Source organism: Sinohyriopsis cumingii, chromosome 1, assembly GCF_028554795.1.
Source record: "Sinohyriopsis cumingii isolate HCF-2022 chromosome 1, ASM2855479v2, whole genome shotgun sequence".
NCBI classification, from domain to species: domain Eukaryota; kingdom Metazoa; phylum Mollusca; class Bivalvia; order Unionida; family Unionidae; genus Sinohyriopsis; species Sinohyriopsis cumingii.
The window spans coordinates 51294735-51311848 of NC_142961.1; the positions used below are offsets into that span (position 1 = coordinate 51294735).

General features: G+C 34.6%; 1 protein-coding gene across 2 annotated transcripts in view; it reads right to left on the reverse strand.

The window, feature by feature from the left end:
* Positions 1-17114, reverse strand: part of LOC149806860 (sorting nexin-7-like) — a 59676-nt gene that overhangs the window by 16960 nt on the left and 25602 nt on the right. For both annotated transcript variants that reach the window (XR_016421170.1, XM_089958739.1), the window contains exons 7-10: positions 16065-16133; positions 2915-3001; positions 2337-2441; positions 169-321 (exon numbers count right to left, since the gene is read on the reverse strand). Coding sequence is in view for 1 of the 2 variants with exons in the window: in XM_089958739.1 (XP_089814865.1) it covers positions 169-321; positions 2337-2441; positions 2915-3001; positions 16065-16133 (414 nt within the window). In the remaining variant the exon portion in view is untranslated. The remainder of the gene's footprint in view (positions 1-168; positions 322-2336; positions 2442-2914; positions 3002-16064; positions 16134-17114) is intronic.

A 17114-nucleotide genomic window follows, 5' to 3' on the forward strand; every position in this document is an offset into this window, starting at 1 on the left:
TCAGTATACCCTCCTTCTTTTTGGTCCAGTTTCTGTGAAGAAATTTCAACATATATAGTGAAGTATATGTGTAAATTGTGAGAGAATAAAATCTTGAATTTTGTAAAATCTTATATACTAAAGAGTAGGAGAATCATAATCAATAGATCACTGGATGAATACAATTACCTTTTCATAATATTTAACATTTCTGTCTGCCCACGATAGGAAAATCTCCTTCATGTCTCGATGTTTATGTTTGTGCCAACGTTCCATATCAGCTTTCAGGTCTGTGTCCGAGCACACTGTCTTGTCATTCAGAACTTCCATCTGATGGGTAAGCTGAGTGGAAAAATCTACCATTAAGCAAAGGCAAGTCTAAACTAACAACTAATGTTATAGGGTCAAAATTAAATTTGTTTAGTTAATATGTAATAGGTTCAAGATTAAAAATATGTAATACAAACACATGGCTAAATATACATGAGTAACCCTAGCTTGAAAATGTGGTCAATAGGACTTAGTTTTTAGTATAGTTGAGCTTCAATGAGATGCATCCAAATGTTATAAATGTAGGAGAAATAGGGACCAAGATACTGAGAATTTCAAGACTGAATAGCTGAAAATATAATGGTCATTTAGGCAAGAAAAGTATGTGACAGCAAAATACTTTTGATATGGTTAAGTAACTCTCCCAAAGATTGATCTATATACAGTAGAACCTGTCTTGAAAGACCACCCCTTCTGCCAAAAAATAATGGCCTCTCAATACAGGTGGTCTCTCATGACAGGTCATAACACTATATAACCAGTAAATCTGTGCAAGGAGAACCTGGTCTCTCAAGACAGGTAGGCTTTCATAGCAGTGGTCTCACAAGATAGGTTTTACTTTTCCAGTTTCCACTGTTTAAGTGAAAAAGGGTTCAATATATATCTTGGTTTAAGAAATCAATGCTTGAAGTCACTCAAGCATAAAAATGTGATTACAGTGACTTTATTTTGGAAACACTGAGATTATGATGTTACGATGCACCCACATACCAAGTTTCATAAGTAACTGAAAGTAGGTCTAGGATATTTGAAAGTGTAATGAACATGATTTTTCGGTCTTTGTCTGGTACCCTGTTTTGTTCAGTGTTGATCGTTTCTGTGTGTATGTGTTCATCCGTAAAATCAATTTGTAGCCTATCTGACAATATCAATAAAGTGTCAGTATTACAGAGAGGTTCTAAACACTATCAACTATATGGCTGATGCTTCATTGTTTTATATATCTATGTCATATATTATTTTATAATATAGTTTGATTTAAGCTGTTTTGGTTAATGACATATTTTTCAAAATTCTTTAATTCTGAAGCTGGCCTGTACAGTTGGAGTACATGTGTTTACTTTCTCCATTCATAAATCAAGGCTACTGTAAAGTTCATGTCAACAACTAATTTGGTCAAAGTAGGCCAATGAAATAGTGGAATGGAGGTCATGTCAATATCACGTGATCCTAGAAGAACATCTGTACTCTCAAGATATCATGCATTCCTTAGTTGTTGATTGGATCAATAATTAAAAAAGGTCACTCCATGACTATTAGATATTTCACAATACAGAATAATACCTGCAATTTTTTTTCTCCAGATTCAGAATTGTTGCTCATACTGTGATTATATAATGGAATTAAAGCGCAGGGTTTTTTTTATTCTTTCATTATATTTCAGTCTTGTGAGTATCATTGAAAGGAATATATTTGTTTATACTGTGAATGTTGAAACTGAAGAGCTTGAAACCATTTATTCTAAATGAACAGTACCTTGCTGGATATTTATTTGATTTAGTTGAAATTACATGAAACATTCAAGGACTTGGATATTTAATAATTTTGCTAGATTATGTGAAACGTTCAAGATATTTGTGACATCCAACTTTTGTTGGATTAATCTTGAAAAATTTTGGATTTAGAACAGTTATTCTCTGTTGTGCTTGCATATAAGCACATTAGAACCTTCATTTGAAATACTTTTGGATCGCTTCTGGATTAATGTGCAGTTTATAGTACATTTAGAAAATATTATAGGAGTTTATATAATACTGTAAGTTATTTTTTAACACCAGGCTGACAAGTCATAACACTAACCTCTAAATGCTGAGCACCTAGCGGGGTAGTTGTTAGTACCATTTTTATAAGTCTTTGGCATTACTCGGCCCGGGTTTGAATCCACAACCTCCCGCATCCGTACAACGATGATACAAAACTGGAGAAAACCAATTCTTTAAACTAAATATGCAAATATTAAACAAAGCAGTAAAAACAAATTCATATATTCATGTAAAACAATGACATCAATGCAGAAGATGACTTACTTCTTGAATTTGTTGCTCTAATTTATCTTGTTTTTGTTGTTTCACTTCATCTGGATCCTTGCCCAGGAATGCTCCAATGGAATATGTCTGATCAGAGATTTTCAACTGAAAAGTGTACAAAATGCAGTGAAACCCTGTTGATTTGGACTAATTTTTTCCACATCCTTTCATGTCAAAATAAACAAAAATCCATAATTAAAGCTCCATTCAAGAATTATAAGGAAAACCTTATCCCACCAACTGCCATTTTGTTTCTGATCCATCTGGATATGCATGCTCCTCAATGTATACAACTTAAACTTCATAAGAATTATATGAAACTTTTCTGTCAAATACTCAGTTTTACTGTCAGCATATAATTGTGATTAATGTATGAAAATGCTCAAATTTAATATAACCGTGAAAAACACAAGTTTATTGTCTCATTTGGCAAACACTAATATTCATGAATCACCACAGAATGATGATAATCTTGAACTTGAAAACGTTTCAGAACATAAAACTAAAACTTTATGCATTTATTGTTTCACTCCATAATACTCTCAGGAAAGAATAAAAAATCCGAAATAAATGGTTACCTGTTCTCTTTCATCTTTCTTTTTATTGAGCTCATCTACGGTCATATCATATTCTGCCTGAATTACATCCCTTCTTTTTAGAACAGCCTGTGCATAAAAAAACATCCTTAATCATTAAAATTTCTTAACTTCATTTTCTAAACTTCAAAAACGATAAACCTGATATAAAAAATTGTATACAAACATTAGGGGAACCAATAAAAAGGCATTTTATTATTTTGCAAGGTGAAATAATTGCAAAAAATAACAATATGGATATTAAACAAGTGTTCTGCAGAACCTAGAGTCTTGCCTGCATCTGTATGCTTGTCAGTTCAACCCCTTTAGCTTTACAAATCTTCACATAAACTTTAACAATGCTGACCATAATGCGTAAGTAAGCTGGAAAGGCAGGACAGAAACTCAGGGCATATCAGCGCCAATACTTACAGTGATGTTAACCTACATTTTCAGTTGAACACAGCAAGTGACGTTCAAGATATATGACTTTCAAAAGATGTAATATAAAACTTTGACATTTTACATTTTTTTACAGTGGTGAAATATGCTTTCTGCTTAAGTAGATGAGACAGGCAAGACTGGAACTCCTTGCATATCAGTATACAAATTTTAGACCTTTTGTTATACAGTTTCATTTGAATGCAACAACAAATGCAAAGATTTGTGACTTTCAAAAAAACTATAAAAAGTACTTTAACAATGAAACAATCTTTCAGTCTAAATGGGTGGGACAAGCAACTCCAGGCATATCAGTCTATAATATTTAGAACCACAGTAAAATTATCCTAAAGTTTCAGTTGAATGCTGCAGCTAATGTACAAGAATTTTAAGTTTCAAAAACTTTAATGCAAAATTTAAAATACGATTTACAATGATGCTTATGCAAAGGAGACAGGAAAGACAAACTCCTAGTATATCACTGCACATACTTAAAACCTAGTGATATTATTACAAAGTTTCATATAACTGCAGCTAATGTTGTAGATATGTGACTTGAAAATACCGTCGAACCCATCCTAATGGTCACCTTTATTCAACAGTTCAAAATAACCATTATAACTACACCCCCCCTGAATTTCCTATATAAATATAATGTCCACAATGGTCGTCACCTGCCTTCAGTGGTCAGCAGTCAGATGTTTCCTAGCCAAACGATTGTTTCTCCCAGCCTTAAGCAGTCACTAAGTGTTATAACTTTACGTCTTAAACTATGTAACAGAAAGAAATGAAACCAACAAGTTTAGTAAAATCAACAAATAATTTATTTCTCTAACTTACAAAGTGAAAATTTAAGAAACACGTACAGTAATGAGAATAAAATCCAAAATAGCCCTAAATGTACTATCACAAGTTCAAAAGTATAATGTTCCAAATGAATTCCAAGTCTTGAATATCTTGATGTACCAATAGTCTTGAACATCCTGATGTGCCAATAATCTTAATGTATTCACAATAATTTCAGAGTAACATGTTAGTCCAAATATCAATGAACACTTTGCAATTCCAATGGCAGCCAACATGTTTGGTGGAGGAAGAATGCAGGATGACCCCAGAAAGAATCACTGACCCATGGGAAGCAACTGGTAAGCCTTCTCACATACCCTTGTTGGCCAAGCTAAGACATGAATCCACATAGGCAGATCTCACAAATGAAATGCTGAATATGCAGCAACTAATGCATGTGTGGATGTACAAAGAATGTCCCCAATCCCATTCATTGCTGTATATATATATATATATATATATATATATATATATATATATATATATATATATATATATATATATATATCAGTGTCGGCAAAGGACAGTCAAGAAACAAGGATGGTAAGGTAGGATTCAGCTGTTCATATATAGCGAGGACTCAGATAATCTAAATTCCCTGGCAGGTAAGTATTACCCTAGTCTAACTGTATATTATCCATCATCCTCTCTATTTAATGAACAGCTAACTATGCCAACTTCAAGGGAAAAACTGCTAACCCTCTATCAAACCTGATAATTGGTTGTGTGTCCCTGTGGAACCTGGAAAAAGTGCTTCTGTGTGACCAATCAGATGCCTTCATGCTGTCAAAGACAACAAGTCCCCTTTCAAAAGCAGCCAAAGCTGTAGCAATTTGAGTGGGATGGGTTCCATATCTATAAAAGCCTGACCTCATAATTATACAGCTGTTGGTTGACAGACGGATCCCCAAAGACATTCTTTATTCGGAACTCGCCTCTGGCAGAAGGTCGATCAGACGGCCACATCTCCGCTTCAAGGATGTCTGTAAGCATGACATGAAAGCCCTTGATATTGATGTCAACACCTGGGAAGAGCTCGCTCTAGACAGATCAGGCTGGCAACATGCTCTGATCACTGATCTGAAAGACGGAGAGGACAAGCAACGCTTGCTAGCTGATGAAAGACGATCGCAGAGGAAGAAGAAGCAGCTTCAACCAACACCTGACACAACCTTCAAGTGCAGCAAGTGCAGCAGGGACTGCCACTCCCACAATGGACTACTTAGCCACAGCAGACGCTGCACAACCACCAACCGGGACATCTCTGATGGGCGCAGTTCCATCGTCTCTTGAGACTAACAGATGCCAATGAACATCAAGCTCTAGTGAATAAGATCAGTCTTGTGTGGTTCCAAGTATGAAATTGTTACGAGTCTGTGCTCTTAAAATAAGTAACAGAAAAGAGTGAAAGGCAACAAGCTTTGTAAAATTTAACAAATAATTTATTCCCCCAGAATGCAAAGTGAAAATGAGAAAAAAGAACTGACAATATTGCGAATTAAATCCCAAAATAATCCTAGAACTACAGACACAAGTCTTAGTAATTTAAAGTCCTAAATGAAATTCAGTAAAAGTCCAGAATAATCCCAAAACTGAAGGCGATGAGGTTTCTGTTGTAGCTTATAGAGTGTTGATGTGTCAACAGACTTTTGTTGAATCTCAGTAATATAATTCCAGGTTTGAATTCATTCCAGTGAATGTCTCTATCCAAGAATTTTATCACAGCACTTTGTATTTCCAGAAAAATAATCACTTGAATTCAATAACTTAAAGAAATAAAATTTAGCCCAACTGGACACAATATATAATACAACTTCAAAGTACTAGATCTTAAGGCACGACTGAAAAATCCTCTCAGTTACAAGATTATATAGTTCTCTACTTGACATCACGGCACAATTAGCATTTTCTAAAAAAACTTATTACCTAATGGAAATAACCTTCTAGAATGATCATGATGTTTACAAAATAGTCAAATACACTAAGGAAATTCCAAAACCTAGACCTAGATCCAAATAAAGATATTTACTTCTATTAATAATAATTCTGATATTAAACCCATACACATAAAGAATAATCTAGCTATGTATTAGTTGTTTACACAGAATAATATAAAAATAAGCCATTTCAGGTGAGGCAGAAATGAACTCAATTTTGGACAAGGTAGAGTCCAACATACAATGTTACATTACAATAGCATGTAATGAAGATTTTTTTAAAAAAAAAAACCTAACTAACACACAATGTAAATTGAATACAAATAACAAAATGAACAGTTAAATGACTTATCAATGAAATGTTGTTGTTGTTGTTGTAGGGTTTAACGCCATTTTTCAACACATGATAGGCTATACATGGCGGCCAGTATTAATGGTGGAGGAAGAACCCGGGAAAACCCCGGAAAGAACCACCAACCCACGAGAAGCTACTGGCAAGCTTTCTCACATACCCACATTGGCTGAATCTGAGACTCGAACCCATGCAGACAGAGGTGAGATGGCAGTGATCCGTAACAGAGAGCGCTTTAGACCACTCAGCCACTTGGGGCCCCCATCAATGAAGTGACTGACCTTATCAGAAATTCAGCCTGTATGCTCAATCTGAGGTAAAAACATAATCATGGTCATTGAAAGATGTGTTTGTTTTTGTCCAAACAAAGAAATGTCTGTTTAGAAAATGTTCATAGCAGTTGCTCACATCTATAATGTAAACTGCAGAAAGATGATTGTTCTGTTCAAAAGTCCAAGACCATCACTCCCAAGTGAGCAAATCCAGTACTGGTGATAGGGTTTCCACTCAACTGCTCTGTTGTTAATATGAAAGCAACTCTTTTATACAGACCATCAATCAATCATCTGTCTGTCACTGAATACTGCCTCATACCCATCTTTAAATAAATATGTTGTGATTATGAAGGATGGAACTCAAAATGGAATAGGTTTTCCAGAGTATATTCTGCATCCATGCATCCACCACTGCAACTCTCATACTACTTGGGTCAAGATAGTTGAGCAACCACTTTTTGCAATATGGGTGTGAAACCATATGTATACAGGAGGTGCAAAAAAAACCTTTATGGTCACAAGTAACAATCCATACAGTTAACCTAATCCAGTAAAATGTGACATGTCACCATGGCTTTCTTTTCTTGCAAAGGTGTGGTACCAACAGAGATGCACAGTCTTCTAATTTGATGATTTTAGCATCAACAGTACTTGTGATTGGATAAAAAAATCAATGAAGCATGAAATATAGGTCATTGTGACCAACTTGTGTGACTACGGTGTAGTATGGTGCATCTCCTCACCAGGTTTCATGGTTCTAGGTATAACAATATGTACCTAGAGTGCAAAATACCTACATGGTCATGAGTTTATCTGTGCAAATGCTGATGCTGATGCCAAAGCCATGATTAGTACAATAGTGCTCCTCTACTTTGTGGAGATGAACTAATAAGCAATAGTGGAAAAGGCCTAGTAAACTGCAGGGAAGGGAAGACACTAAAAGGCCTATGCTTCCAGCAATTTGTACTTGCTTGAAAAGCATTACAATGTGGTCCACTGTATTTCATGCATTTTTTTGTACATGAAAAAATAATTATTCTGTTCAGAGTACAAAAAATTATTTGTAAAAAAATATTAATATTTTGGAGCACTGATTATGTACCAAAACTAAAGGGTTCGCACCTAAACAAGGTTTATATGACACACGATGCTTGGCAACCTAACAGCACTGATATAAAAAAATAAACGTAACATTGTTTTGTCAAATGTTGCATTTAACCAAATTAGAGTTTTTTTTAAGGACTCAAATACATTACAAATTAATGTGCATATGTATGTGTGTGTGTTTGAGGGGGACAATAATTTTTTCACTGTGTAAAATTACGTCTATGCCAAGTGTATTTTTAAAAAAGCATTTGTTGTAGTGGGCAAATTTATGAAGACGATCCAGATCAAATCAGTCTGAAATGTTACTTGCAACTAAAATATTTGTTTCAGTGAATGTGTCTATGTACATATGAGAGAGAGAGAGAGAGAGAGGGCAGAAAAAAGGGTTAAACAGTGATTGTAATCTTGATTGTTCAGTTACATGATGATTGTGTTATTGCTTATGTAAATATTACAAGGTCACTATTATATTCTATTGGCAATGAAAACCTGAACAAATAAATCATTCTTGTTGCAATTATGAGATCACTGTCACATGGACACATGTCTATGCAGACGTATTATACATGTTAAATAAATATGCCTTCACCTTTACCTTAATCTTTTACAGTAAATACTGGACAGAAGACCAGATTCACCTCAAATGATTAAATTAGTGAGGCTGCATGTAGGGAAATGAGGCAACCCATTGGTCGTTTTGTGTATTTATATGATACATTGATATTTTTTCAAAGCCATTTGAAATGTGAACTTCTTGATGCAAATAAAAACCATAAAAGTATGTAGTGAAATACCAATGACCTTTCTGCATGATTATAAATGATGATTGTTATATTTTGATAATTTCCTATTTTCACTATATGATGCCTCAGTTAATCACTATTCATAATTTGCTTAACAAAACAATACCCTCGTCAATGGATGTACCTACATAGTACTTTGGTATATTTTTGAAGCCAATTTGAAATGGGAACCTGTCTTCAATTTTAACCTTAAAAAATTAAATAAAAATAACAGACAAATAAAAATGCAACAAAAACAATGATTTTAATATCTTATTCTTTGTTGTCAAACAAAAAGGGCAATATTGATCACTTTGGCAAATGTAAATCTTCACAGTAGAACCTTTATGTACATAAAAAAAAAGGATCTGACCCCAAAAAATTGAATTTTTGTATACAGAAAGTATGATACATGTAATTATTATTTTCTATAGCTTGATGGTGTATGAAAAATTAAAGGGTACCAAAAAAAACATGAAATATGGTATTCATCCTGGACCTGTGGGCTAGTCATATCCATTGCTGCAGTTAGCACAGGGATTGCTAATTCACAGGATGTGGTTAAATAAACAACATTATAGTTATAGCTTCTAGTCTGACTTCACCAGCTTGCACTACAGAAATAATTTATTGATGATTGAAGAGGCACTGTAACATCAGATTGTTTTGTTGCCTTGCATCAACATTCATCCATTAGCAAATTGCAATTTCATGTATTGTGGGAGACTTGATAACCAAGAAGATTCTGACTTTCCTATAAGAAATGATAGCCCTCTCAGAAAAGAGATGAACATTTTTTACTAATTTTATATTTGATAACCCAGAAATACTTTTTTCTGAGATGATATCAGTGAGGATTTCTCGACATTTATCAGTAACACTGAATTCCAAAAGAGTTGCAACCTCTTGACTATTATTGGCAATTAAATGGTAGGTCCTTGCAATCCACCGAGAGTTGTCTATAAAAATGAGACCCTGATGCCCTCTGGCTTAATGGTATGCTATTACTATTGCTGTACTCTGTGCTCATTTTAAGCCAAAAGTAGACACTGAAGCTGAAATTGCCGATTGTTCCAAATGAAGCAGAGGTATTTGCAATGATCTTTGGCTAAGGTTATGCTAAAGTAAACAACTGGAAAAAATGCTTCCTTCTGCAGCAAAGAGTTTATTTCTGTCTGAATAATTTCTTGTTTCTCTTTTGTCTGAGGCTGTTTCTGATACTGTCATTGATACATTTAATTTTCCATCTCTGAATAAGATTCAAAATGTTTCAACATATGCTTTTGTGTGTTTCTGGGTGGCCTGAAACCAACTGTACCTTTCTGACTGCCAATTTTGTTGTTACATGTGCTTAAGGAGTTACCTGCATAAAAGGAACTGTTTAGAGAGTTCGTGCAAAAGTAGAATGAGAACTTTGATTTGATCATTCTGTTGCTAGCTCTACAGGCTTCACTTAAATCTTTAAAGATTTAATTAAATCTGAGCCCAAAAGTTTGTCAGTAATATTTACGGACTTCTTACAAAGATCCCTGTTGTCCATGGCAAACATGATTTTTTAATTTTCTCTCTTAGTTAAAGAATTAAGGTATGATGCATGGGACATTAGGAGCACTGTATCTTCAGATAAGGTATATAATTCCTCAAGTGTACCACAACCTGGATGGCTTTCAAAGGAAAACACAAGCTGGCTTGTAAAGTAATGGATCAGATAGGAAAATCTTGCCACCAGAATAGCTGACATTATCCCTGACCTTACAAGACTCATCTAATTTCCTATTCTCATGTATTGGTGCAGTATTCTAAATTGCTTCATGCTTTGTACCTAGAGTTGTCTATGATTTCTCACAATGCATCAAACATTTCTCCAATACCAAACACCCTGTATATAACAGTAATTGTATCTGTTGGCAGAAGAGAAGTAAGCATGGATGCAGCTACAGTGGGCCTTGATTCCATATTGCTAGAAGTTGATGGAGAGGGATGAATGTTGAAACAAACAAAAAAATATGATGTTAAAACACATCATCTGGTATAAATAAATTATTCCTGTGTTGTGCCTGGCTAGTGAAAACATACTAGAAGCTAAAGCTATTTTGTTGTTGTCTATTCAGCCAAATTCTGTGAATTGGCAATCCCTGTGCTAGCCATGAGTCTACATTGCGATCTGTACAAGTTAGTACAGCAATGTCATTGTTACAGCATCAGTGAGAATCCCCCAGTGAGCATTATTAACAGGTGAGATGAAAATAATCCAAGCTGTATCTCTTCCTGCAATGCTGGTTTGGACTTGGCATCTTCTGTTATCTTGCCATTGTCTAGCTCATCTTGCAAAATGTCTGCAGAATATATTATAGATTTTACAACTGTAAGAGAACTGACAAAATTTTTGTCTTCATTCCAGATGGTCTTGTCTTTCATTATGGAAATGAAATAAATGCAAAAAGCAGGCACCAATGAGGGAAAGGCATTAAAAGATTCCAGTGACCATTGACCATAAAACACACAGGTAACTATGTATAAGATGGGAATCCCTCTATGTTCACTTTGAAGACTTGTCTGATCTGTGCATCAGCTCAATACTGCATACATGTATGTAGTTGTTGTTGTTGTTGTTGTTGTTGTTGTTGTAGGGTTTAAAGCCATTTTTCAGCACAAGATAGGCTATACATGGCAGCCAGTATAACTGGTGGAACATGTATGTAGCTGTTCATGCAGAAAAGAGTATTATGGATACTCCAAACATGAAGTGAAAAGGTTATAGAAATAAAAGTTTTAAAAAAAAACCTTAAAGGGAAAATATATTATCATTTTCATTCTATATTTGATAGAAATTAACTTAATAACAGTTGAAAATTTTAATTAATTTCAGAAATACACAACCTTAAGGAAATATTTTTGTTCTTACTTTTGAAAATACAGCTATCTACAAGATGTTTGGCACTGCCTTATTTCTGAAGTAAAATGCAAAATAATATGAAAACATCAGGAGATCTCCAAATGGTTTGTTATGTCACAAGGTTTGTTTGTGTCCATACAGAGCAAACTAAACTACACAAAACTCAAGATATTGTTGCTTTAATTCAAGTGTGCCTTTATTTGCCAACAGTGGTGTAAGTTTGTGACAACTTCTGACCCAAAAGAAAGAAGGACTCTTCTTCTTAGAACTTTCACTTTAAAACTTTCGGCATCAGAAATGTCTGACTTGTAATTAGTTTATGTTTGGTATGGAAGTACTGGAGTTTGAACTATGAAGTGCATGAAGCCAATATAAATAACCCAAACTTGTGATCTGATGGACAGTCATTAATGGATAGTGAAAATGATAAGCAATGTATTTCATAGAAATATATATAAAAAAGTATGGTTCTGGTGTGGAGAATATATAAATAATGTCTCCTAGATACTATATGTATTAAATATTAGTGTTTTGAAGACATGGAGTCTTACCTATATTCATATACTTATTGGTATAACCACAGTATCTGGAGTCTTACCTATATTCATATACTTACTGGTATAACCACAGTATCTGAGTCTTACCTATATTCATATACTTACTGGTATAACCACAGTATCTGGAGTCTTACCTATATTCATATACTTACTGGTATAACCACACTATCTGGAGTCTTACCTATATTCATATACCTACTGGTATAACCACAGTATCTGGAGTCTTACCTATATTCATATACCTACTGGTATAACCACAGTATCTGGAGTCTTACCTATATTCATATACTTACTGGTATAACCACAGTATCTGGAGTCTTACCTATATTCATATACTTACTTGTATAACCACAGTATCTGGAGTCTTACCTATATTCATATACTTACTTGTATAACCACAGTATCTGGAGTCTTACCTATATTCATATACTTACTGGTATAACCACAGTATCTGGAGTCTTACCTATATTCATATACTTACTGGTATAACCACAGTATCTGGAGTCTTACCTATATTCATATACTTACTGGTATAACCACAGTATCTGGAGTCTTACCTATATTCATATACTTACTGGTATAACCACAGTATCTGGAGTCTTACCTATATTCATATACTTACTGGTATAACCACAGTATCTAATTTTACACTTGCACACAAAACTTCAATAAGATTCAAACTCGCAGAAAATAAGAACAAAAGCTTTTGACCTATGGTAGTATTATCTCAAAGTGTCAGATAATCCAACAAATGTCCAAGATATGTGACATTCCAAAGTAATAAAACACAAAGCTTTAAAATTGTTCAACAGGATACAATCATGACGCAAGAAGCTCTCTGCTTAAGTAGGTGAACCCCAAGCATATCACAGCATAAACTTTATAGTTAAAGTTATATTAACCTAACATTTTACTTGAATGCAATGCAAAATTTTAATATTTTTGACAGTGCTGATGATGCTGGCTAGAAAAGTGACTACTATATTTTATCATGTGAGACAAAAAATGCAATCAATGTAATCGACATTTCCATTTGAATATTTTTTATAACCCTTTTAACCAAAGATCACAGAACTGTCTTTATGTTATTAAGGCAGGCCATTGTTTTTTGGGGTGGGTCAGTACCAATAGTAGAACAAGAGTCTGTCAAAGGGTACTCATGATCTACTGGCCAGAAAGAATTGACATGAATTAAAGATAAGACCATTTCTTCCCCTTAAGACTTTTCATTTAGGACAAGTTGTGTTCACAAGGTTTTCAAAATGTCCACTTTGGCAGAGATATTGGATGTTTGAGTGCTTTCATTTTCACTTAGGAATAAGTGAACATTCATATCATAATAGGTTGTCCAGTAAAAAAAACACGATGACACAACCATTCCAATCAGAAGAAGTAGCAATAACCAAGTCTTCAAGAAGACCATGGTGGTGCCCATATTAGACATGCATGCACCACCATTTTTATATAAGACCAACTAGACAGCATAAGAAATCTTCTGGTGAAAAACCATGCCAATATTACTTTCTGCTCAGGATTAGCAATGACAAGATTTTCAAGATGCTGTTATGTTGGCCATATGGGACCCTAAAGTTTCATGGCCATCCTCAAGTTTTAAATCCTAAGTTTCATGGCAAGCCTCCATGTATTTTAGGAGCAGTAATGCAAATGGACAGATGGACGACAGACCATCCCATAAGATCTCCTGGTCTACGACTACTTAGAACTCAAACATTGGGACTAGCTGCACAAATGAGACTGTGTCATACGCTGCATTAAGCTGAAAGATAAAAAGAGCAATAACTCCCAAAATAATTGTGAGAGCAATGTGATTTCACAATATGTGCATTTTTCAGGTGATGAACATAATATTTACAAAGTTTCATGGCCATTTATCAAACTAGAGTCTCTCTAAAAGACTTATGCTCTATTGTCCAAAAAGTATTTTTACATCTCCAAGATAAGACCATTTCTCTCTTTTAATTGATGAGTGCTGAAACAATCTCTAATATTCTTCAGCAATAACAAGATTTTCAAATCAGCTGCTGTGGCGCATATACTGGACTTCAGCTTGGCACCATTTTCATTTTGGACAATGCAGATAACATTAGAAAATCTTATGGTGAAAACCCCAAGTCATAATGATCACTCATTCAAGGGCAGTAGTAACAACAACATTTTTCAAGACAGTAGTGGATATACAATGGAACCATTTTTATTTAGGACCAACTAAATATCATAAGAAGTCTATTGGTAAAAACCCATTGTTTATATAGCCACCCACATGGAAAGAGTAGAGATTACAATATTTCCAAGATAGCCACCATGTTTGCCATACTGAGGGTTAGTCATTTTCTTTAAGGACCAACTAAACACCAAAGAACTCTTCTGAAGAAAACTCCATGTCAAAATCACTTTTCATTTAAGAGTAGTAAAAACAAGATTTTCAAGATGGACACATATTGGATGTCATATCAGCACCATTTTAATTTAGGATTAACAAAAATATACAAGAAATCTTTCAGTGAAAACCCCATGCTGATATGAGCATTCATTCAGTAAAAGGAGTGATAACAATATTTTCAAGCTGGCCACTGTGGTAGCCACATCAGATATTAAATCAATACAATTTTCATTTAGGACTAACTAGACACCATAAGAAGCCTTCTGGTCAAAAACACCATGTCAATATGACTACATTCAGAAGTAGTAGTTATGACAAGATTCCTAAGATGGCCACTGCAGGAGTCATATTGGACCTCACATTGGCACCACTCTCATTCAGAACCAATTAGACATCATAAAAAGCCTTTTGGTGAAAACCCCATGCTGATATGACATCCATTTAAGAAGAGTAGAGATAATATGATTTTCAAGAAGGCCCCTGCCACAGCTATATAGGATGTAGAGCAGCAAGATTTTCATTTTGGAGGCGACTAGACATTATAAGAAGTCTTTTAGTGTATACCACATGTTGACATGAGCATAATTTCACAAGGAGTACCAAACTGCTCCAGTAGCCTAGTGGTTAGAGTGTCCACCTCAGATTCATGAGGTTGTGGGTTCGAATCCCAGCCAAGTCATACCAATATATTAAATGGTACAAACAGCTGCCTTGCTAGGCACTCAGCTTTAAGAGATTAGTGTTAGAACTGGTAGGCCTGGTGTTAGGATAATGTGACTGGGTGGGACATCATGCTACATGTCTGCAGCATGATGCCCCAGTGCAAGACATCACTATAACCTGCCACATTTCAGACATCGTAGCGATAGGACTGAAAAATTGTTAAAACTATGTTAAAAATCCAAATCACACACACACACTCTCAAGAGGAGTACCAGATTTAAAAGATGGCCAGGGTGGTGGCCTTACCAGATCTAGAACCATGTAGACAATAGGATGAACATGTGTGTGTAAAGTTTCACAGCAATCCCTCATGTAGTATAGGAGGAGCAGCAATAACAAACTTGTACTAATGGATATACAGACAATGGACAAAAAGCCATTAAATAAGCTCTACTGGTCTACAATCAATATAGTTATAAATGTTTAACTAGTTGTGCTAATCAGATTGTGTTATAAACTGCTACAAGACGAAAAGGGCAACAACTCTAACAAAAACTGCAGGCATGGAGCAAAGGGATTTTTTAAATATGCACATCTTCAGGTCATGACTAATTTCATGGCAATATATCAAAACACTCAGATTAATTGTGCAAACAAGCATAGAACAGAAGGATGGATGGATACACAAAGGGTCAGACACAAGGATTACTACATACATACACCCATCTCTAGGTATAAAATGGATAATAATTTACATCAACTATCATATTTTACTGTGAAAAACTGACCACCTTTGGTATCACTTATAACTTTTGCATACAATTTTAAAGATACATTTGAACCAAAAAGTTTGCACTAAAAAAACTGACATGATGAAGCAAAGGAAAAAAAGGTACCTTTATTGCATCTGTATATAAGGTGTATTCTTTTAAAGGTTGGGCAAAATTGTCCTCTGTGCCATCCACCTGGAAAGTAAAGTTTTCAGTGAATAATGTTTCTTTGAGAATATTTACCCACTTACTCATTCACATAAACTTTAAGAAGCAAGTTCCACTACCTCCTGCATCCAACCTGTCCTGGAGAGATTAAAATATAGTTTTCCACATTTATATAATAAAGACAAATTGAAGAAATTATCAACTATTACCCTACCTCTTGCCAATTGGACCCATCAGCCAGATGCTTGCTGCTTAAAGCTCAGCAATACATCAATGAGGATGGTCATGTTTGCAGAGATGCTGGAGGGTGTAACAGTAATGTGATTGGAGAAATAGAATTTATATTAAATAGGGATAAATAGCTCAAACCCTATACTAAGGACCTCTAACATGAAGGCAGCACAAGTGATGGTCACATAACACATAATGTCAAGCCACAGACAAAAGAAATGACTGACATTTTCATACTGAGAAAAATCCAGGTGAACCCTACTATACCCACACCTGTACAGAGGTTACGCTAAGAGAAATAGGTCTGTTAGTCATCTGGGCTACACCCATGGACCCATCTTCATCAATTCTTGTTACATACTAAATGTCTTATCACAAATCAAAGAATAGAATGTTCTGACTGAATTACAATAGTCTTGAATGTCCTTATGTACCACAAATGATGCAATCCAGAATGTCTTCTGATTATTTCACAATAATTTCCAACTAATCTGTTAATCCAAAGTCAATGAGAACTTAGTCTATGCAATGAATGAGTTCCATAAATAATTCCTCTCAAATTATATTGGAACACAACTGTAAACTCTGATAACAAATGGATTCCATATACTGAACTTAAAAATAGGAATGAATTATTTCTATATCTACACACTTTAACTTGACCTATAACATTAATATAATGTGAAGATTTCCAATGGAAAACTTAGTCTAACTGTAAACAATACTCACCTCATACTCTTGCTATGTAAATAAAGTCTGTTTCTAGAATGTTCTGAA